At 34.3% G+C, this 25366-nt stretch overlaps 2 protein-coding genes across 5 annotated transcripts in view; one reads left to right on the top strand and one right to left on the bottom strand.

The window, feature by feature from the left end:
* LOC140434592 (DNA-binding protein Ewg-like) overlaps positions 1-11333 on the bottom strand; it is a 52258-nt gene extending 40925 nt beyond the window's left edge. Inside the window, exons 1-3 of one of the 4 annotated variants that reach the window (XM_072522968.1) lie at positions 11123-11314; positions 11018-11059; positions 5699-5761 (exon numbers count right to left, since the gene is read on the bottom strand). In XM_072522968.1, the coding sequence (XP_072379069.1) occupies positions 5699-5708 (10 nt within the window). In that variant the 5' untranslated portion in view covers positions 5709-5761; positions 11018-11059; positions 11123-11314. Of the gene's footprint in view, positions 1-5698; positions 5762-11017 lie in introns of all 4 variants that reach the window. The other 3 variants (XM_072522965.1, XM_072522967.1, XM_072522964.1) reach the window with 3 other exon arrangements.
* The window catches only part of LOC140434589 (peptidylprolyl isomerase domain and WD repeat-containing protein 1), a 78032-nt gene extending 53201 nt beyond the window's left edge, over positions 1-24831 (top strand). Inside the window, exon 6 of the mRNA XM_072522961.1 lies at positions 24495-24831. Coding sequence (XP_072379062.1) covers positions 24495-24802 — 308 coding nt within the window. The 3' untranslated portion in view covers positions 24803-24831. The remainder of the gene's footprint in view (positions 1-24494) is intronic.
* The last annotated feature ends 535 nt before the right edge of the window (positions 24832-25366 follow it).

Here is a 25366-nt window from a genome sequence, read left to right as displayed (position 1 = left end):
ATCTGTTATGGCAGTTAAGAAACGCACATGCGATGCTTGCGGTATCTCAGAGAGGACATTCCGAAGAATTAATAAAATGAGTGAGGATGAAATAAATAAAGTAAACAAGAGAAATCGTCTACATCCAGAAACTTTAAATTTGCACCAGTCAATTAAACTTGCAATTAAAAATATTATATACACTCGCGATCATAAAATCCGGGTCACCTTGAAAATCACCGATATTTCATTGTTAACGAGCTTTATCGTAAATAATAATAACACAAATACAAACTAATGCATGTTTCTGAGAATTGCTGTGGTTTCTTTTGTAACAAAGAATTCCAATAGTGCCGATTTCGCAGTAAAGTGCACACTTCCCAAAATGAACGCTACCTGTAACTCCTCTTGTTTTAAATGTCTCGTTTGTACTTCGACTTTCTGTTCAAATGCAACGGACAAACGTTTATTATTACCACCATTAGTGTTTATTAGTGCTATTATTAGTGTTTATTTTTTGACAAAATGCCTTTGGCTGTTGTTGAAACGGCAAAAATTGTTGCACTTGTGGAAGACAGTCACACTCAACGGCAAGTCGCAAGAACTGTTGGCGTAAGCCTTTCTACGGTTCAACGAGTGCTTCAACGCTTTCAGGAGGCAAGTTTGCTAACCAGGTGACCTGACTCTGGACGAAGAAGAACGACCAAGGCACTAGATGACCGTTTCCTTGTGTTTCAGGCTTTGCGAAACCGGACCTCAACTGCGGTTATGCATCAAAATCGTCTAGAGGAAGTACGAAATCGCAATTTTAGTGTTGCAACAGTCAGAAGAAGACTTCGTTCTTCTTGACTATCTTCTCGGATAATGGCTAGAGGACCGCCACTTCGCCGGGTGCCTCGAGTTGCCCGACTAGCTTTTGCTCGACAATACGCGCATTGGGGGATTAACGATTTTATCAAAGTGTTGGATCCGATGGACGTGTAAGAGTTTGGAGGAGAACTAATGAACGATTTTCACAAGCTTGCATTGCTCCAAGAATGCCATTTGGTGGAGGCTCAGTCATGGCTTGGGGAGGTATATCTTCCGACTTCCACACAGAATTACCCTTCATCGAAAATGGGTCCCTAACTGCACGAACGTACATTACGGAGATTCCGGAAGAACATGTTATCCCCAACATGGCAGGGCTTGGAGAAAACGCCGTTTTTATGCAGGACAACGTGCGACTGCACGTTGCCAGGATCAGTATGTAATACTTGGACGAAGTTGGAATTACGAGGGTACCCTGGCCAGCTAGGTCTCCGGACCTAAATCCCATCGAACATTTCTTGAACGATTTAAAAAAACATATTCAAACCCATACACCTCCTCCTAACAACGCACAGGAGCTTAAGGATCTGTTAGTGAGAGAGTGGAATAACATACCACAACATGTAATCCAGAGAAAAATTGAGAGTATGCCCCGTCGTCTGCAAGAGGTTATTAGAGTAAGTGGAAGCAATACACGATATTAGTCATTGAAATTTCACTGACATTTTACCACGTTCTGTATTTTCCATTTTTTTTTCGTATGTCTGTTTTATCAACAATTTGATTTGTTTTCTGTTTTTTTCAATAAAAACAATAAAAAACCATTTTTTTTTCTTTCAAAACAAACATTGATGACAAATAAAAAATAACTTAGCCAAAAAAAAGGTTATTACTGCACCAGAGGCAAAAATATTTAAGAAACTTGAAATTTTCAAGATGACCCGGATTTTATGATCGCGAGTGTATAATATGTATAAAGCCAAAGAACATGTAACAATTAGTGCTGTGTTACAAAAAATAAAAGACAAGGAACTGTGTGATATTAGTTTAACAAGTTTGTGGAGAGTGCCGAAACATTTAGGTTTTCGATATAAAAAGACAAATAATAAACATGGCATGGCATTTTTTAGGAAAATACATGAACAATAAAATGTCTGATAGTCCGAAGCAAGTTGTATTTTTAGATAAAACTTGGATTTTCGCTAAAGGAAATATGTCAAAATCATCCTGGCAAGATGGCAACACGAAATGTGATTCTTCTAGTAGTTCCGGTAATGGTAAAAGCTACATTATACTTCATACTGGAAATGATGAGGGTTTTATTCCTGACGCTAATTAAATTTTTTCGTCCACAAAGAATACAGGTGATTACCATGGAAATATGGATGCAAATATTTTTAAAGAATGGTTTGAAGAAAATTTGTTAAAAAAAATGGAGCCTTCATCCATAATAGTGTTGGATAATGCATCCTACCACTCAAGAGTAGAAGAGAGATTTCCTTCAAGCAGCTGGACAAAAGAAGAAATAAAGTTGTGGTTGACAGAAAAGAAAATTTATCAAAGTGACATATTTTTAAAAGTCGATTTACTTTAAAGGTTCGGAGAGCACAAAGTTCAAAAGAAATTTGTTACTGATCAAATGGCTCTTGAAATATTACCCATGAAGTCCTTCGACTTCCACCCTACCATTGCCACTATAATGCAATTTAGTTAGTTTGGGGTATAGCCAAAAATTTTTATGATAAACATGCATCCAAAACAACAGATGCTGCTATCATTCTTAGTTTATGGAAAGAATCGCTAGAACAAATAAAAGCAGAACAATGGCAAAATTGTTCTGAAGCTATTTTCTTGTGGCATTTTAAATTAATTACTATTTAAATGGGAATAAGCCACAATTAAAGGTTAAAATACATTTATTGACGTTTCAATTTCCACTTCGGAAATCGTTCTCGATTTCCGAAGTGGAAATTGAAACGTCAATAAATGTATTTTAACCTTTAATTGTGGCTTATTCCCATTTAAATAGTAATTAAATGGCAAAATTGTATTAGACATACGGAAGACATAATGGTTCAGTCTTTTTAAACCGAGCGAGTTATAGATGAGGTCCGGCCTCTAATTATTCGGATAGACAATTCAGATAGTGACTACTCTGATAGTAAAATATCAGACAGTAAATAGGACAAATCGTTTGCTAAAAAGAAGTAACAAAAAAGTATTTCGGGAATTCAATTCGGACTTTGTGGTGTGTTTTAGTTAAACGATAAAGTACTATAAGCCTCATGAGTCATCTCATCTCAAATAAAATTGTTCCTAAAGATAATTCATAAGAGCATCTACAAGCTGTGTGAAAGTCAAATTTTCCCCAACCAGTTCGGGTTCACAAATGCTGTTGGTACTAGAGAGGCTTTGTTCTCAGTACAAGTCTTATTCCAGAGATGCAGAGACGTCAACTGAGACGTATACGCATGTATGGTTGATTACGAGAAAGCGTTTGATCGAGTACAGCACGCCAATATGATGCAAGTACTAAAAGAAGCAGGAATTAACAACCAAGATCTGAAAATAATTAGAAATCTTTACTGGAATCAGACAGCAAATCTCAGAGTTGAAGGTGAACACGACTATGTGAAAATCATGCGTGGAGTGAGGCAAGTCTGTATTTTGTCTCATCCAATCTTCAATCTGTACTCTGAAAGAATATTTATCCAAGCTTTGCACGAAACTGAAAAAGGTATTCTACTAAATGGTTACCGGCTAAACAACATCAGATATGCAGAAGAAGACCTACAAGTCTTTATGAACAAAATCACGTATTACAGTCAACAATATGGGCTCAATATAAACGTTAAGAAGGCAAAGCTTATGATAATTAGCAAGAAAAGGATAACAGAAGGTTAACTCTACGTCAACCAATCCCCTGTAGAAAGAGTAACGCACTACAACTACCTCGGCACCATAATAAATGAAGAATGGACCAACGACCAGGAGATTAGAGCACACATCGGAAAAGCTAGATTCACCTTCAATCGGATGGGGGCCTTCTTCAAGAGTCACAACCTCTCCCTTGATACAAAAGTAAGAATGCTGCGATGATATGAAATGAATCCAGATATGCTCTCCTTCAACCCAACCTGCAAGGAAAAATATTTGGAAAGCGAGATCCAGGAAGAGGAAATTTTTGTTTAAAGAACTTTAGAATTAGGTTCAATACAACATCTGTGCAGCTTTTCCGCGCTGCTGCAGATAAGATAAAGATTGTCATGATGATCGCCAACATTCATAACGGATAGCAAATTTTGTGTTTTCGGAGAAATGGAAAAAGTCGAGTATCGTTCGGTGATTAAGTTCCTCCACAAAAACTGTAAAATGAATGTGCAAATCAAAGCCAACCTGGACGAAGTTTATGGTGAGGTTGCACCTTCGTTAGCCACATTAAAATTTTGGAAAGCTGAATTTGTTCGTGGTCGTACGAGTGTTTTTGATGATGAGCGTCCCGGGAGGCCAAATGAAGTCACCACGCCGGAAATGATCAACAAAGTCCATGACATGATTATGGCAGATCGTCGAATTAAGCTCCGCGAGTTAATAGAGGTCCTAAACATTTCCTACGGACGCGTGCACAACATCATTTACCATCATTTGCACATGAAAAAGCTATCCGCGCGTTGGGTGCCGCGTTTGCTGACAATCTATCAAATGCAAACGATTTATCGCCGTTGATGAAACCTGGGTACATTATTACACATCGGAAACCAAAGAACAGTCGAAACAGTGGCGCAGACGCGGCGAAGGGCCGCCGAAAAGGGCAAAGAGCGCACATTCCGCCGGCAAAGTGATGGCGACTGCTTTCTGGGATGCGAAGGGCATCATCCACATCGACTACTTGGGAAAAGGAAAAACAATCAATGGTGAATACTACGCAGCATTATTGGATCGATTCGATGCCGAATTGCGTCGAAAACGCCCTGGTTTGGAACGCAAAAAGTGCTCTTTCACCAAGACAATGCACCAGCTCACCGATCGGCCCGCGCCATGGCAAAATTACACGAATTGCGCTATGGATTGGTTGAACACCCACCGTATTCCCCAGATCTTGCCGCCAGCGATGTTTTCCTGTTTCCAAACCTAAAAAAATGGCTCGGAGGACGCCGTTTCGCAACAAATGATGAAGTCTTCGCTGACACTTCTTCATATTTTGAAGCTCGAGCAAAAGTACTATTCGGATAAGATAAAAAAAAATGGAACGTTGTCTTACTAAGTGTATCTAAACTAAAAGGGGACTATGTTGAGAAATAAATCGATTTAATTCCAAAAATCTTGTTTTTTTTTTCTATCCTAGGCTAGTTTTATATCAATCCACCCTCGTATACATGTTATATTCATTTTATTTGCCTTTGATACAGTAAAATCCAATATTATTACTGAACATAAAATACAGGAAATTAAATATTTTTACTTTTCAAGCGATCGGAATTAAATATGATCATATCTTAATTGCATATCGGCCGTCATAGGGTAAAAGTACTTTATCAGCTGTTATCTCAGCATTATATTAGATGTCAGTTTCAGCTGAAATGAAATTTAGCAGAATGAATTAAAAAATAAATTAAGAAATTGCTTGTTCATACTGTTTTGGTGAGACCATGGGTTATCGCAAATTATATTAGGTGTCATTTTCAGCGTTTATCGTAAATCAGTAGATAACATAAACTAAACTGGATGTATTAGATACTATTCAACTATTAATTAATCAGCATTTATTAAAATCAAAGCTGAAAGAAGCCTAATAATTTAAAATCTACATTGTCAAACGCACATTTGTGAAAATTTTAAAAACAAAACTTCATATTCGTTTTATACCTCGATTATAAAAAGGCCGCAATAAAATTAAATGTATACTAACCTTTTCCCATGCTTAATTACGAAGATAAAGTGATTGGACTGTATAATAATTTCAACTTTGAACCTGTAAATAAAAACTATTTTAAAAGGGAATCGCAGTAACCAGGTGTTTGACAATAGTTTTTGTTAATATATACCTATGTAAGAAAACGTATACGCTTTTAAAAGAAATATCGGTGTTGTTTTTAATTATTAACAATTTATTGCAAAAAATGCGATTTTTAGAATTTTTGATTACCATAAAAAAGTTATTTATTTATATTTAAATATAAACATTTATTTATTCACCAAAACGGCGTATTATAAAATTTTTAAATTAATTTGTGCTCCAAAAACATAAAAATGAGACAAAATCGTTAATTGTTATAACTTTCGTAAAAATTAACATACACTTTTATGATGCTTTCAAATGGAGGGCTTGTAGTGTTAACAAACTTTCGAAATTCTAGCTCGGTCTATCAGTTAATTTCAAAGTTGTCATTTTTTGTAACAGCATAAGACATAAATAAAATTAATAGAAGAAAAACTGGTGTTACGGACGCAATAAAAATAATTACAACGCTGAAATGGAACTGGACAGGACATGTTGCCAGAGTCCGAGATGGAAGATGGACCAAGAAAATTTTAGAATAGAGACCTAGACACGATGCTTATCCTAAAAGAGGACTTCCTCCAACAAAGTGGTCAGACGATATCAAGCGCACCCAGCACAACTGGATCAAGATCAGATGCAATGGAATTATTACGTGAGGCCTATGTTCAGTAGTGCATCAAAACGGCTAATGCTGAATAATACATAAAATACTGAAGATACGGTAATTCTACGGGTACCGTATGAAAGGTGAAGACTTTTATTTTTAATATGCCCAAAAAAAGTTAAAAATCATTTTTATAACTAACAATCGTTTTATAAGTTACTGTTATTTTTGTATTAAAATCATTTATAATTATACTTAATAAAATCTTTGAAATATTTTTTCATATTTGAAAAGCTGACATTATTACACGAATGAATTTAAAAACAAATAAAAAGTGGTATAGTATGCGGTACTGTAGACAAGCACGAAGATTCGTACTATGTTTTCTGCATTTTTAAATATTAAATAATATTTTTAAAATTGAATAAACTAATTTTATTATTTATTAGCTATTTAAATTTTCGCTTCAAAAATAATATTTAGGAATTACATAAAACCACTGTTATTTAATATCCGTATTATCGATTTTAATAAAGCTGAAGCAAATTCTGACCAGTTTTGATAGTTTTTGCTAATAAAATTGTTGATAATCTAGTTTATAAACAATTATTTTAAAATAAATAGTAATTGTTTGTTTTTCAGATATAATACCTAAAATTTAACTCAAAATAACAAATTATGGCCAGTTTTGATAATTTTCCTATTAAAATTACTGAAAATATAAGTTTATAAACAATAATTATTTGTTTTTTACATTTATTACGTAAACTTTAACTTAAAACAACAAATTATGGCCAGTTTTAATAATTTTCCTATTTAAATTGTTGAAAATATAGGTTAATAAACACAATTTTGCAATATTTTTTTTAGTTTTAATACAGAAATTTTAACTGAAAATAACAATTAATGGACATTTTTCATAACTTTCTTGTTAAAAGTTTTTGAAAATAAGTTTATAAACAATAAATAAAAATATGTAATCATTGTTTTTCTTTTGTTGATTTAATACAGCAAGTTTAACTCAACACTGCCTGGGGTGATTGCAGGGTGGATTGAGTAACTCTGCTGTTACCACAGCCGGTCCCAAGCCCGGATAAAATGTGGAGGGTGATTGGCAAGGTTAGCAACCTACCAATCGTAAAAACAAATACTGCTCAAAGAAACAATGTACAGCCTCATTGATACTATGAAGACGACTACGGCAAGAAATAAGGACAAGCTAAAAACATCCAAAACCCACTACTTGGAATATCAGATCACTCAACTCAATTGACCAAGAAATAACGCAAGTGCTGAAAGAGGAAGAAATAGACATTTGTGCTCTACAGGAAACAAAAAAGAAAGGAAAAGGTCAATCAAAATTAGGTCAATACATACTAATCTACAGTGGAGTAGCAAAAGAAAACAGGGCCAAAGAAGGTGTAGCCTTACTAATACACCAAAGGTACCAAAATCACATCAAAGAGTGCCAATATATATCAGAAAGGATAGTAACAGCAAAGATAAGAATGGGGAAGGAAGACCTAAATATCATCGGAGTATACGGCCCAGAAAATAACAAGCCTCAAACAACAAGGGAAGCGTTTTATGACCAATTACAACAATTAGTAGATCAAGTCAGAGGAAAAATGATAATATTGAGGGATTTTAACGCTCGAATAGGCAATCAAGTAATACCCGGCATTAAACAAAAACATAACGAGAATGTTAAAAACTAAAATGGAGAACTGATGATCATCTTCTGCACGAACAACGAACTAAGAATAAACAACACATTTTTTGACCACAAAGACCAACACAAATATACATTTAATAACACCCGTGGACAAAGATCTATAATAGATTATGTTGATGATATATGATTATGATAACCAACAGAGATATACAACAGAGATATGTCATCAGACCATCTTGTTGGTGGACGACCTCTACTTCGATGTGCTTCTTGTCTCGGTCTCCACTGTATTATTCGCTGTATCCATCTGTTATCCGACATTCTAGCTATGTGCCCCGCCCAGTTCCACTTAAGGGTCATAATTCTTTCTATGGCATCTGTCACTCCTGTTCTCCGTCTTATTTCCTTGTCCGTGATCCGATCCCTACGAGAAATGCCTAACATCGATCGTTCCATGGCTCTTTGGGTAACACAAATTTTATTTCTTACTTTCTTGGTTACTGTTAATGTCTCTGCACCATATGTAAGTACTGGCAACACGCACTGATTAAAGACTTTTCTTTTAAGACACATAGGCAGTTCTGATTTAAGAACATAGCTTAGCTTGCCACCCAAGTGAGTCCTATGCGGCGGCTTAGTTCGCACGTTTGATTATCTCTTCCTATGCGTATCTCTTGTCCTAAGTACTTATATGAGGTGGTTTCTTCAATATGCATGCCATTTACTGAAATCTTTTCGCTTAACACAAGATTTGTCATGATTTGTGTTTTTGTGTGGTTGATTTTTAATCCTACTTGTAGGGAGGCTAAGTATAGTTTCTGACAGAAACTATCAGAAAAATATCTGACAGAATCAGCAAATTTTTGCTGACAGAATTGCTGACAACAGGCATACAACCACTATAAACGAATCAGAAATGAAATGAATACTTTAGTTAGGCAAATAAAAAAGGAACACTGGCAGAGTTTCTCAAAACAGATGGAACACGATTTCTACGGAAGACAATAAGAAATATGGAGAACAATCTGAGGACAAAGAAAAGAGATGAACGAATTAATAAAAACGAAACACATTCAGAAGGAAACATGGGTAGACTACTTTCGATCTCTATTTGCTAAAGCTGACGATAATGAACCACCAACACCAGAGGTGACGACAAACGAAGAAATAAATATTAAGGAGGAAGAGGTAAAGGAAGCTTTAAGGAAATTAAAAAATGGAAAATTACTAGGAGAGGACAGAATACCGAACGAACGAACTAAAGTACGGAGGATTAGATCTGACCAAACAACTATTAAAACTAATCAAAAAAATAATAGAACAAAACAGAATTCCTCAAGAATGGAGATCAAGCATCCTAATACCTCTCTTCAAAAAGGGAGACAAATTGGACCCGGAAAATTACAGAGGAATTAATTTATTAAACACAACACTAAAATTAACAACCAAAGTGATAACAAATAAACTGAATGAAATTATATCAGAAACACTAGCAGAAGAACAACAAGGTTTTAGGTCGAGAAGATCATGCACCGACGCTATATTTATAATGAGGCATGTGCAAAAGAAATCATTAGAATACAACAAACCGGCATATCTATATTTCGTGGACCTTACAAAGGGATTTTACCGGGTCAAATTAAAAGACGTTATCCACTGACTGTATGCAAGAGAGATACCTCTAGGAATAATCAAAACGATCGAAAATATCTACACAATAAAACAACACAATGAAAGTAAAAGTAGAAGAACTAACCAACACTATTAAAGCTGGCAATAAACAAACAGACAATAAAAAAAGTAGGAACTAAAAAGGATACCAAATGGGAGAAAAACAACTTAAAATAATCTGCTATGCAGACGACGCAATGCTACTCTCTCAAAATGGAGATGATTTACAACGTATGATGCACCAATTTAATATAAAAGCCAGAAAATTTAACATGTTAATTTCCCCAAAAGACACAAAATTCATGGTTACAACAGCAAATTTACTAAGATGTAAATTGGAGCTGGAAGGTCAGATAATAGAACAAGTGAAGGAGTTTAAATATCTAGGCATTGCACTATTTAGTTACGGAAAGCTCAAATCCGAAATCAAGTGAGTAGAGCAAACAGAGCCGCAGACTGCCTAAATTGAACAACATGGAGAAATAGAAATATCGGGAAAGAAACGAAAGGCAGGATTTACAAAACAGTCATCAGACCAATAATGACATATGCGGCAAAAACAAGACCTGACACAGAGAGGACAAAAATAATGTTAGAAACAGCAGAGATGAAAACAATAAACACTGAAATGTTTAGATCATGAAGCAAGAAGATTTTTGTCTTTTGCTCGATGGTTTAGATGTTTTATACTGAACTCCTCTTTTTCGAGTAAATTGACTCATATTAATACAACGCCAGTAAAGCTTCGCTTCAAAAAAAAGTTATTCTAGAACGATTAGGTAAAAAGTACATTTTTTTAAATTCGCAGCTAATTTGTTTTATTATACAAATTAGCTTTATCAAATCAGTTTTTTATATTAAACTAAATTTATATGAAAACTAAAATAAACCTGCCTTATTAAAGAAACAATTGACGTAGCAAGACTGCAAAAAGAAAGAAATATTCGATTCGGTTAGTTTTAGTCATAAAAATTTGAAGTGCTTCCTTGGATTTGGTCATATTTATACTGGATGTGATCCCACATCAGCTGTCTATTTCCTAGAGAAAAATAAGGTTTTTAATCCAACGATGAACTAAAGAATTGTATTATTTCTTTTTACGAAGCAAATGTTAATCGCGATTTTACCTGATAATTTTTATAAAATAGTAGGAAATATTAGTTATGTAATAATAAAAAAAGAAATCTGTTATCTGTCAAAATAACAGTTATAAAAAATTAACGATTTTGCTGTTTTTGGAACAAGAAATTCATTTAGAAATTTTTAGAATACTTACACAATTTTAAAGGTTTTCTATCTCTTAACAACGCCGAAACTTCTGCAGAAAAAGTATAGGTGTTCTTACTATAGCTGTATATTAATTGAAAAACTCGTCAAATACCTGGCTATTGCAAAGTCCTGGTCACGGAAAATTTTGCTTATTTCCCTGGATTAATCACCTAGATTAACACCACGTTAGAGCACACCGGAAAACACAACCACCTCGAGATTTTCAAAGAAAGTGAGCTTTAATGCACTACCACTACCTCAAGAGTAAGAGTGAAGAGTTGAAGACAAGTGAGTCCTTAGCTGGGGTTGCTCACTGCTGGGTGCGCACGTTCAGGATTTGTTGGCTGCGCAATCGCAAGATTCGAAAAAGTGGGAAGCGTGCCGGGTACGTTTGTCAAGTGTTGTAACGTGCTGATATAAATATTTTGGGTTACTATTATTAGGCGACAATGGCTACATGGCAACTGTCAAACGCGAAATTATTAAACGCGCAAAATTTAAAAAATCGTTTTTCTTTTTTTTTCATTTTTATTTCAATTTGAAAATGAATTGAAAATTTTTACTTTTTCAGCGCAATGTTCTCTTCTCCATAAGATCCTTCTAGGTCTAGAAAACATAAAAAAGACTAATGAAATTCGTAAAGTCGGTCTCAAGTTATGATGTGGCCCAGAAAAATAGTGATTCATATGTTATATATATATATATATATATATATATATATATATATATATATATATATATATCATCAACCTGTATGCGTCCACTGCTGGACATAGGTCTTCCCTCAGCTCTTTCCATCTGTCTCTCTCTTGTGCGGCTTGCATCCAGTTATTGCTAACACGCTTCAGGTTGTCAGTCCATCTAGTTGGTGGGCGTCCTCTGCTCCGTATTGCTTCTTGCCTTGGTCTGCACTCTAAAATACTTTTTGTCCATCGGTTATCTGATAATCTGGCGACGTGTACTGCCCAATTCCATTTTAACGACGCGATTTTTTCGATAGTGTCTGTTGTTTTTGTTCTTCGACGTATGTGGCGCTCAATAGCCATCTGAGTCACGTGAACTACCTTTTTTGTGAGGGTTAATGTTCATGTCCATAAGTGAATACAGGTAACACACATTGGTCAAAGATTTTCTTTTTGGGGCATATGGGTAGATCCGATTTAAATACATAGTTTAATTTACCAAACGCTGCCCAGGCTAATCCTATGCGACGTGGGAGCTCACATGTCTGGTTATCTCTGCCCAACCGAATTTCATGTCCTAGGTACTTATACGATGTAGTCTGCACAATATCCCTTCCATCAACAGCAATATTTCGATTTAGTACAAGATTAGTTATTATTTGCGTCTTGTTCATATTAATCTTTAGTCTGACCTCCAAAGAAGCGTGATATAATTTTTTAAACATTATTATTGCATCATCCGTATGATCGGCTATAAGGACGATGTCATCTGCAAATCTCAAATGACTGAGCTTCTCTCCATTTATGTTAATACCATGCTCGTTCAGATGTGCCTTCTAACAAGTATGTTCTAAAAGCGTCGTGAATAGCTTTGGAGATACTGTGTCTCCTTGCCGTACTCCTCGCTGTATACAGAATTTATTAGTTTCTTGTTCAGATAGTCTTTTACGCTAGCTGTGGCATTTTGGTAGATATATTTAATTATGTTAGTGTAGCGATGGTCTACTCGGCATTCTGTCAATGCTTTTAACATTTTCTGATGGCTTATGGTATCGAATGCTTTCTCGTAGTCGACAAATATCAGTGCCAATGATTTGTTGTATTTTGCAGACTTCTCTATTATGTTCTTTATCACTAGTAAGTGGTCTTTAGTGCTGTATCTCGATCTAAATTAAGCTTGTTCTCTAGGCTGATAGAAGTCTAATTTAGCATCCAGTCTTGTGTGATACAGTAATGCCTGCATTATTCCATTGAGAAGGAGTCTTTCCTTGGTAGATGTATTCGGTGAAAAGCTTGAACAAAGCCTGGATAATTTTATTTCCACCTAGTTTGATCGCTTCGATCACTACTCCGTCATCGCCAGGGGATTTGTTATTTTTCATTTCTAATAGTGCCGTTTTGATTTCGTATGGAGATATTTCTGGCATTAATTCTGATCCCTGGTTCGTGATTTTGGGCAGGGGCTGATCTTGCCTTTCGTCGGTGCTCTCATACATTTCGCGATAAAAGGAACTTAAGCCAAAAAACAAAAATAACCATATACAAAATCCTTACACAACCAGTGTTGACATATGGGTCGGAGACGTGGAACATTTCCAAGGCAGATGAAAACCTCCTGCATATATTTGAACGAAGGATCCTGAGAAGCATATTCGGTGGCATTTGTGAAAATGGTGTTTGGAGAAGGAGGTACAACTACGAGATATATCACAGATATAAACATATATTTGGTGGTAAAGACGTAATATCCCTTATAAAAATAGGAAGACTAAGATGGGCAGGACATCTGGCAAGATCACAGCAGAACAACCCTCCTAGAAGAATCCTTATGTCACAACCTGTGGGAAGTAGAAGTAGGGGTAGGCCAAAACTCAGATGGAGGGATGGTGTAGATGAGGATGGTAGAAAAATAGGCGCAGCAAACTGGCAACAATTGGCAATGGGTAGAACTGACTGGCGTAATAGACTTGGGAAGGTCGAGGCTCTTTTATAGGGCTGTAGCACCAATGGTGATGATTAAGTAGGACTGATAATTGGTCGTAATATATTTTTCATATAATCCTCCGAAATCGCTGGACAGATTTTTATGAAATTTTACGTATATATTAAGTAGGTCTGATAATCGGTCGTAATATATTTTTTATATCCCTACGTGATACAAATGGTCCACCCCAAATATTTTTAAATTTTTTTTTATGATATTATCAAATATATACCCTAATATTACTAATCGCTATTTTTAATTGACATATTAGTGTCAAAGAGTTAGTTGTCATACTTCTTCGAAACGGCTTGACCGAATTTTATGAAATTTTCTATGTATATTCTGTAAGTCTGTTAATCGGTCGTAATCTATTTTTCATACCCATAAGGGGTAAGAGTAGTCACCCTTAACATTTTTTTTTTTATTTTGTTTACAACAATTTTTATTTTTACATTTTTATGATGTGGCATTTAGAAATACAATAGCCTTTAATTTTCAACCTTCTATTACTAACCCCTATTTTTAATGTGTCACAGAGTTAGTTGCCATACTTCTCCGAAACCGCTTCACCGATTTTGATGAAATTTTATATTTAAATTCGGTAGGTATGAGAATCAATCGTGATCAATTTTTCATACCCCTAAGGCGTAAGGATGGTCCATTCCAAATATTTTTTTTATTTTTTAAAAATAAATAAATTTTTAAAATAATTCTAAAATAAGTTTGGAGCAAGTTTCGAAGCTTGATTCCAATGAGAATGCCAATTGGCTTGAACGAATTGATAATGAGCAAGCAGATAATTCGGATGTGGGTGGCGACAGTGACGGGGAAGAACAATTAGAATTTTATAGGAGAACATTGTTTACTTATAACTCTTTAGGTATTATAGTCAACAATAAAAGAGGTTTTTTATTATACAATTTTTAATTTTTTTATAGGTCAAGTAGATAATCACACTTCGTTAAGAAACATAGTAAGTTACTCAGAAAAAGAATCGTTCTATGATGATTCCATTCAAGATCCAAATTATGCCATATCTATCTATCTATCAAGAAGCTGTTCTCTTGAATGCAGAACTGGAAGAGCCAGAAAGCAACTCAGACCAAGAATTGGATGAACGCCTTGATGCGGATAGAAACGCTGAAGAAAAATATATTTTTTCTAAGAATACAACTAATCCCAAAATATTTTTGAATTATAATTTCATCTAGAAACCTGGAGCCACGAATATTTCTTAATATTCGCCGTCTAAGATTTTTGAAAAAACCATTGGTTTGGACACTTTGGAGTTGATTGTTGCTCAGTCAAATTAGACTGGAAGGACTTTAAATCTAACGTTGGAAGAACTATTCATACATTACCGAGCTTACGCATGTACTGGTCGTCTGATCAAAACTTTAAAGTTGATAGTATCGCTTATATCTCAAAAGCGATTTATACAAATTTTAAGATTCTTGCAGATAAACAATAATGAAACGATGTCCAAGGGAGGGTACCCTAATTTTGACAAACTTTACAAAATTAGGCCTCTAAACCGTAACATAATAAACAAAAATTTTAAAAAGTTATTTACTTCTTACCGACATATAGCTGTCCATGAAAGCATGGTTGCTGTCAAGGGTCGAACAACACTAAAGCAACATATGCAGAAAAAAAAACAATCAAACGGGGAATAAAAGTATGGGCCCTTGCTTATTTCAAGACTGGATATATGCTTTCATTTTAGATTTATCAAGGAAAACAAGGTACAATGTCAGAGCCTCACCTGGGAGAGAGGGTTGTTTTACAACTAATTGAGCCTTTGTGGTATAAGAGATACTGTGTTTATTTTGACACCTTTTTCCTCATTTGATTTATTAAAAGGTTTGTTAGAGAGGAATACTTTTGGTTGTGGAACTTTCAGGGTTGATAGAAATTATTTGGCTTCTGTAAACAAATTACAAAGCCAACCGTTGGAATTTTGCAGAATTAACTTAGAGTTTCCGTGTTTCGCGCTTGGGCAATTATTCGTATGTCTGAAAACCGTCATCGTTGTGTATTTATTTAACACAAAAAAATAAAAATATTTTTATCAAAAAGTATTAAATTGATTCAACTTTTTTCATGCATAATATGTTTGTGTTTTTTTTTGTTTTATTTTCTGTTAATTAAACATATTTAATTTTAAGCCGGTACAAAGTTCACCGTATCAGAATATATATATATATATATATATATATATATATATATATATATATATATATATATATATATATATATATATATATATTACTATGATCTGCTTTTTCTTACTTTTATATTAACTTTTTATTTATTTAATTAATTATCTAAGTGTCGCAAATCATACATAAAAAAAACAATCTCAGGGTGCCATTTTATTATAAAAAAAAAATAAATCAGCTTAGGTTATACTTATCTTTTCTAGTGGCTTCCAGTATCTCTTAGTTGTTCCTTATCGGGATAAAATAGGAAAAGGAAATAAATAGAAATAACATAAATAAACAAATACAAATATCTTTTATTATCAAAAGAAATAATATGAAAATTTATCAAATAAATTCCATGGGCTTAACTGTCCCGATGAAAATTGTACCACATAAAAAATTTTAATTTACCAAATATTTATCGGTTTGTTTTTTTTTATAACATTGATAAAACAACATAAATAAGAAATTTGGATATTCGTAAAATAATTACACTTCCTATGAAAATTTTGAAATATTGGAATCTTTGTTCATATGTTTTTGTACTCAAAAAAAAAGTAAAATTCTGAATATTATAAAAAGTAACTTTTTAAAATTATTAAGCAATATTAATAAGTATCCTTTGACGTTAAAAAAACTTTATGATATTTGCAATGTGAATCAGAAAACCTTTTTTTTTAAACTTTTATAAAATTTATGGTATTCTAATATAGCGATAATTTTTTTATCTTCTGATGGTATAGAGTCTTTTATTTGAAACAAACAAAAAAATTCTGTCACAAAAAATTATTGACTGATCTTTTAATTCACATACGACGATGTCTCCTTTCGACCAAAACAGCTCCCCCTTGTTGATTATGTTAGGCTACCAATCAAAGCCTTCTCCGTTCTAAGTATCAACCTATCAGCATACCAACAACTCTTTCTCCAAAACACAATATATATATTATTACAGTGTCTTGAAAAAAGGAATAAAACCATTCCGAAAGCTCGAAAAAAAGTCAAAAGAGTGTTTCTCTAACATCTCGGCCAACCTTCTGACTGCAGCCATAATAAACTTGTGGTTATATATATATATATATATATATATATGTAGGATTACATTCGTCATCAAATAAACTCCATTTCCGTTATTTCCGTTACCAATAACTTTTATTTATCACGAACCGCGAGCCGAAAGCCGAAAGTACCATGGCTGAAAAAACATAAAACGCGGTATGATGGTAGCTCGACGGGGGGTCGAGTACACAGTGTAAGTAGAGCACTCAAGACGAAGAGTTGATATGCATATGACGGCATCTCATCTCTATACGACGTACGACGAAAGACGATAATATTTTTGCTATTAAGCCGCGGACCTATTTTAAGTTATAAGTAGTTATTGTTTACGTTAGTTGCATTATTCATTTCTGTAATTTACAAGTTAAACAATAAAGTGTTTGTTTCAATTCGGATCGACCCGTGGCCTATAATTATTAAACCCTAGACGACAAAGAAAAACCCTACATTTTGGGGGCTCAACCGGGATGAACGATGAACGATAAACGATAAACGATAAACGATAAACGATAAACGATAAACGATAAACGATGAACGATGAACGATAGCAGATAGCGGATAGCAGATAAAGGATAGAGGAACAGGATATTATATGATTGACGACACAACAACGCCTTGTTTACCAATACCAACTCAAGTAGATGTGCCAAGAACGAGAAACAGGAGCAAAGAGGATAAAATCTCAACCGATGAAAGATGGTAACGAATTAAAAAACTATTAAAGATGATTTGCTAAGGTAAGAGTTATTTTTCAACATTCTACCAAGCAAATAAAGACAAAGAAGATAACGTTATTTATATTTATATGACATTTGTGTTTTGAAAGTTTTGCATTTGATTATATAACAGAATTAATAGTATAGTAGATGAACTCTCAGTAAAGACGCACGTGTTTCTTATATGAATGAACTATTTTTATTTGACCTAGATTTAATTTTGTGACTATAATAAAAACATTTTGATACATTTGAACATTTATGGTATCCGGTTTTTAAACGTTTATGAGTCTTAAGAGTGAATTCCGTAATAAATAGAAATCAATTATAATAAAAATTTTATTACTCCTATTTTTTGTCGACGATATATTTCTGTTTTAGATTAGGAAAACGATAATTTATGTAGGTTTGATAGCACAAATATGCGTTATTATGGTTATTAAAAGACAATGATCATTTTTGAAAAGGTTTCATTTTTTGTATGTTTATAGTTTATATGTAGTTACATATATTTTCGGTATTGTTGGATATTTTTAAAAAAATATTTTATTATTATGGCAACTTTGGGTTCTATCGGTAATATTGGCTATAATATTACTCATGCTAAATTGAGAGTTGCTAAAATTTTACATTATATTTGTTTTACCACTGATGGTGAACCTCGAAAAACTAGAAAAGCTTTGCGTGCTTTTCCTGGATTTCGGCTTGACGACACTTCCGAACAATTTTTGAGTAAATGTCAAGACGTAAGTGAAAATTTTGATCTTCCTGATTTAATTGCGGTATGCCAAATTCTTGGTTTAAATTATAAAAATGAAAAGCATGACGTGGTTGTCCGTATTTGTTCATTTTTGAATACCTTTATTAACGACGACGAAACTGAAGACGACGAAGAGGAGGATGACGTATCAGATATGGATGAAGACGACGAAAGACGAAAGGAAGAAAAAAGACAACTGAAAGACGAAAAAAGACAACTGGAAGACGAAAAAAGGCAACTGGAAGACGAAAAAAGACGATTGGAAGAAGAAAGACGGAAAGATGATGAAAGACGTGAAAAAGAAAAACGACGATTGGAAGAAGAAAGACGGAAAGACGATGAAAGACGTGAAAAAGAAAAACGACGATTAGAAGAAGAAAGACGAGAAGACGATGAAAGACGTTCGGAAGACGAAAGACGTGAAGAAAAAGAAAGACGAAGACGTGAGAGAAGAAACGACGAGGATAGACGAAGACGCGAAGGGCGAAATTATGACGAAGGACGACAAATATGTGATGAAAGACGTAGATATGAACGAAATAATGACGAAGAGAGACGAAAATTCGAAGAAAGGCGAGATGACGAAGATATTTACATACATGAAGAAATTGGACAAAGGAGTTATAGCGCAAGAAATGACGCTGAAGTTAGATCCGTGAATACTGGAGCGACTGGTATAAGACGACAAGAATCATTTGCATTAAGTTTTAGAGACGTGGAGGACAGCATAAGATCATTTGATGGAAAAGACGAATATCCTATTCGCACGTGGATTATCGAATTTGAAGAAGTAGCTGAGATAACAGGGTGGAACAACCTGCAAAAATTAATCTATGCAAAAAAATGTTTAAAAGGACTCGCCAAATTGTTTGTGCAGTCAGAAAAAGGCATCAGAAATTGGCCTGAATTGAAGAGACGTTTAATAGAAGAATTTGGAGAACAGGTAAATAGTGCGCAGATACATAAAATGTTGATGACGAGACGAAAAAAATTTGATGAGACTGTACAAGAATACATGATTAAAATGAGAGAAATAGCTAATAGAGCTTACTTAGAACAAGAAGTTGTTATGCAATACATAATTGATGGAATACAAGACGAATCATCCAATAAACTAGTGCTATATGGAGCAAAAAATTTTGCAGAGTTTAAGGAGAAAATTAAACTATATGAGAGGATACGCGGTAAGAAGGCTACTGGACAAGCTCAAGTCTTTAGAGCAAATAAAGAAGGATTTAAGAAAAACGAAGACATCGTTAGAAAGGACAAAAGAGAGAAGAACGACGTGAAAAGAGAAAACAACATTACTTGTTTTAATTGTGGAAGTAGAGGTCATAAATCTAAGGATTGCCCAGATAAGTTTAAGGGAACGAAGTGCTTTGGTTGCAACAAATATGGGCATGTTTCAAGTAAATGTCCCAATAAAAATTCGACGAAGGCTACTACAGAAAACACAGCTTTAAATGTAATTGAGGTTCAGCCAAAAACAGCGGTTAAGCTAACAATTAATCAGATCACACTAACAGCTTTATTTGACACAGGAAGTGATATATGTACGATAAGAGAAGATGTTTACGATACATTCTTTAACGATATTTGTTTAACACCCAACACCATAATTTTGAAAGGCTTAGGACAAAATGCGAAAGTTAACACATTAGGATCATTCTCTACACAAGCTGACGTTAACGAAGAGAAGTTTGATCTAACATTTCATATTATCCCAAAAGCCGCGACATCTTTTCAAGCAATAATTGGAAATAATATTTTACAACAAGCATATGTTAGTATAAGAGATGATGGGATAGTAATGCATAAGAGGACGAACGAAAACTTTATTATGCACATTATGCTTGACGAAAAAGATAAAGAAGATGAAGTAAAAGTAGCACACATTGAAGACGAAAAACACAGAGAAATTGTTAGACAGTTAATGGAAAGTTATGAACCAAAGAAAACGAAGACGACAGAAATTGAAATGAAAATTGTCCTTAAAAGCGAGGAACCGATTTATGAAAGACCCAGACGATTATCTGTTTCTGAAAAAGAAGAGGTAGACAGTCAGATAAATGAATGGTTAAACGAAGGTATAATTAAACCTAGTTGCTCAGATTTTGCCAGCCCAATAGTATTGGTAAAGAAGAAGGACGGTCGGACAAGAATTTGCTGCGATTATAGAAAAGTAAATAAAAACATAATAAGAGACAGATTCCCACTTCCCCTTGTTGAAGACGTGCTTGACTGTTTACAAGGTGCAAAAATTTTTAGCACTATTGATTTAAAGAACGGATTTTTTCATGTTCCCGTAGAATTTAGTAGTACTAAGTACACATCGTTTGTGACGCCCAGCGGACAGTTTGAATTCCTCAAGTGTCCATTTGGACTATGTAACAGCCCAGCAGTATTTCAGAGGTTTATTGCTCACATTTTTAGAGAATTGACGGCTAAAAAATATGTAATTTATTATATGGATGATATTATCATTCTGAGCTCTGATATAGAAGAAGGGATATATAGATTAAAATTAGTATTGAAATTAGCACAAGAATATGGACTGGAAATTAAAAAGAAGAAATGCCAATTGCTGCAGAAAAAGGTAGAATTTTTAGGATTTATTGTGGAAGACGGAAAAATTCAACCAGGTGATGCGAAGGTCATAGCAATAAAGAAATTTCCTGAACCTAAAACTCAGAAACAAGTTCAATCTTACTTAGGGCTTACAGGTTATTTTCGAAAATTTATAGCCGGATATGCAAACATTGCAAAACCGTTAAGTGACTTACTAAGAAAAGATGAAGAATTTAGGTTTGAAGATAAGCAAAAAAAGGCTTTTGAAACGCTAAAGGAAAAACTAATAAGTGAGCCGGTGTTACACATTTATCGACAAGGTGCTTATACGGAACTTCATACTGATGCCAGCCAGCATGGTTATGGAGCATGTTTACTACAGCGATCAATTGACGATTCCAAGCTCCACCCAATATATTACATGAGTAAAAAAACCACACCTGCAGAAGAAAAGTACACCAGTTACGAGCTAGAAGTACTCGCTATTATAAGAGCGGTAAAGAAGTTTAGAATATATTTACTTGGGAACAAATTCAAAATTGTTACAGATTGTGACGCCTTTAAGCGAACTATGGACAAGAAGGACCTTACAACAAGAGTTGCACGATGGGCACTGATGCTAGAGGAGTACCAGTATGAAATTGAGCATAGAAAAGGTGCTCAGATGTCTCACGTGGATACCCTTAGCCGGTATCCAAAAGTTTTAACGGTTACAGAAGAAAATGGTGTAATACAACGAATTAAAGTGGCTCAAGATAAAGATGAGCACATTAAGGCGATAAAACAAATACTTTTGACAGAAGCATATGAAGATTTTTACTTAGAGCACGAAATATTATACAAGTATGTCAATGGATTAAAACTATTAGTTGTACCGAGAAATATGCAGACTGAGATAATAAGAAGAAGTCACGAGGTAGGACATTTTTCTGAGAAAAAAACTGAGGAAGTAATAGCTAAAGACTTTTATATACCAAAGATAAAAGAAAAAGTTAAAAATGTTATTTCTAACTGTATAGCATGTATACTGGGAAGCAAAAAGGAAGGAAAAAAGGAAGGGACACTTAACCCCATACCAAAACTAGACGGTCCACTGCACACATACCATGCGGATCATTTGGGTCCATTGCAGTCTACAAGTAAGAATTATCAGCATATACTTGTAATTATAGACGATTTTACCAAATTTGTTTGGCTTTACCCGACGAAGTCCACAACGACGAAAGAAGTTATAAGTTGTCTTGAAAAGCAACGAAGAATATTTGGAAACCCTTCTCGAATGATAACCGACCGAGGTACAGCATTTCGATCAGAGGAATTTGAAAGATATTGCCAAGAAGAAAACATTCAACATGTTCTAGTGACAACTGGAGTACCACGAGGAAACGGTCAGGTTGAACGAGTGAATAGAACAATCATCCCTGTTCTTACCAAATTGAGTTTAGAAGAACCTACGAAATGGTATAAAAATGTTGACAGGGTACAAAATGCATTGAACTCTACCTATCAACGAAGTATAGGTACTACACCTTTCGAAGTATTGGTTGGCGTAAAAATGAAAAATAAAGATGATATTCGAATCAGAGAACTCATAGAGGAAGAGGTGATTAAAATATATGATGAAGAAAGAAAAGAACTTCGAGAAAGATGTAAAGAACAAATATGTAAGGTACAAGCTGAAAACAAAAAAGGGTATAATTCTAGAAGAAAACGTGCAAAAATTTATAAGGAAAAAGATTTAGTTGCAATAAAAAGAACCCAGTTCGGCCCAGGACTTAAACTCAAGATAAAGTTCTTAGGTCCATACGAGATTGTCAAGGTTAAAGATAACGATCGTTACGATGTTGTTAAGATTGGTGAGCATGAGGGACCAATGCGAACATCAACGTGTGCTGAGTATCTTAAACCGTGGGTCGACAATGAAAGCGACGAATCCGAGTCGGATTCTGAAGAGGATGGCCGAGTGTAGGATTACATTCGTCATCAAATAAACTCCATTTCCGTTATTTCCGTTACCAATAACTTTTATTTATCACGAACCGCGAGCCGAAAGCCGAAAGTACCATGGCTGAAAAAACATAAAACGCGGTATGATGGTAGCTCGACGGGGGGTCGAGTACACAGTGTAAGTAGAGCACTCAAGACGAAGAGTTGATATGCATATGACGGCATCTCATCTCTATACGACGTACGACGAAAGACGATAATATTTTTGCTATTAAGCCGCGGACCTATTTTAAGTTATAAGTAGTTATTGTTTACGTTAGTTGCATTATTCATTTCTGTAATTTACAAGTTAAACAATAAAGTGTTTGTTTCAATTCGGATCGACCCGTGGCCTATAATTATTAAACCCTAGACGACAAAGAAAAACCCTACATATATATATATATATATATATATATATATATATATATATATATATATATATATATATATATAGGGTGAGTTTTTAGTTTGACATTTCCAGATAATTCCATTATTAAACAATGGACGGAATATCCAAAAGAAAGGAATTCGAGGTATTTTGCTGAATTTAAAACCAAAATCCTATTATTTTTCTATCATACATTAATTTGTTATTTATTTATTTGTCCTCTAGATTTTTTTCAGTTCTTAAAAGGTTTATTTATAAGTTATTAGCCAAATTAGTGCAATGTAAATATTTTACATTTTTACACAGCAATTCTTATCGGCAGTGAAGACGAGAAGTCGTAAATTTTTATTACATCTTTCAATGTGGATAAAATAAAAATGCGATGACTAATTGAAATGTTTAAGATTAGCGAAATATTTATATGTCATGTTTATTGGAAATACTCAACATCATTAGCACGTGCAAATCCTACCCTGTCGCCCAATTTCATATGAATGTGTGGTAAAAATTATTTACGAGGTCCACGAGGTTTTGAAACATCTACAATTTTTTAAAATTTAAATAAACTTTAAATAAACCGCAAAAGTTTTGCACCACCAATGCTCATTTGATTGCATCACGGATTATCGGGTATAAGTTAATTTTTTTTTTGGTATTCAGTCGGAGAATAGTTTGTAGTTTGATCCTACACTATGCAATGGAGAAATATGTGACAATAAGAATTAAACACTCAAAATTTCGTTCAATTATTGCACAATCTTCAATATTAGCCGTAGACGATTAATTATATTGCACAATTTGCAATATTGCTTCAGTACATTGTGACAACCTTAGTTTAGTGGCTATGTTACCGCCTTAACAAGCTGCAGGTCCTAGGTTCGAATCTCGTCACTGACGAATTTGTCAATTTATAATTTAACTGAGCTGCCATCGTGCTCGGAGGGCAAGTAAAGCCGCCGGTCTCGGCTACGTAAGTGGTCGTTCAGTCACGTTAGGGGCGCTTGCGTGACCTAAAAAGCTTAACACTAGACCTTAGCCAGAAGGTTACACGAACTTACTTACAAAGTAGAAATAAATTCTGTTTAGAAGTTAATGTTTAATATAATATTAAATCCTGCTTTGATAATTTTTAGGTGACCCGACTGGTAACGGTACAGGTGGCGAAAGTATATGGGGTGGCGAATTTGAAGATGAACTACGACCACACTTAAAGCATGATAGACCCTACACAGTTTCTATGGCAAATGCAGGGGCCAATACAAATGGAAGTCAGTTCTTTATAACATTAACTCCTACTCCTTGGCTGGATAACAAACATACAGTATTTGGAAGGGTTGTTAAAGGAATGGAAGTTGTTCAAAATATTAGTAATGTTAAGACCAATGTAAAAACTGATAAGCCATATGATGATATTCGAATTGTATCTGTAACTGTTAAGTAATACGTAAATAAATTATTTGTTTAATATTATTTGTAATAGGAATTATTTATTTAGTTAAGTTAGTATTTTTACTTTTGCTACTAAAATAGAAAGCTGGAAATAGCAATGACTATTGACTATATTGAATTTTGAGACCAAAATGCCACTGAACCTCTAAAAATCATACGAATAAGCTGAATTTTGCTAAGAATGTCAGTTTTAGGACGCCAAAAAAAATGCAAGAAAGTTTACCACCTTTAACATCGGGCTTTCTCCTAAAACCCCCCTCGTAGAGGGGGGAAAACGGAAAAAATCGATTTACCAAGAACCTGTACGTCATAGAAAAAAATATTTCAAATAAAAAATGTAGCTAAGATAATTTTGAACAAAAATGTTCATTAGCATTTTTGTGTAGAATAAACCGTTCTCTCAGAACCAACGCTTGAAGCGATCAGCAATTTTGAATGTCAGTTACGCACGCGAAATCGATGTTCAATAAAATGTGTATCAGCTCGACGGTAAAAATTCGATGTCTTTTGATGAGAGTGTCTTATCGACAAAAATCAGGATGCATTTTAAAGGTAA

Source organism: Diabrotica undecimpunctata, chromosome 2, assembly GCF_040954645.1.
Source record: "Diabrotica undecimpunctata isolate CICGRU chromosome 2, icDiaUnde3, whole genome shotgun sequence".
Taxonomy (NCBI): domain Eukaryota; kingdom Metazoa; phylum Arthropoda; class Insecta; order Coleoptera; family Chrysomelidae; genus Diabrotica; species Diabrotica undecimpunctata.
This window is presented reverse-complemented; position numbering and strand designations above follow the sequence as displayed.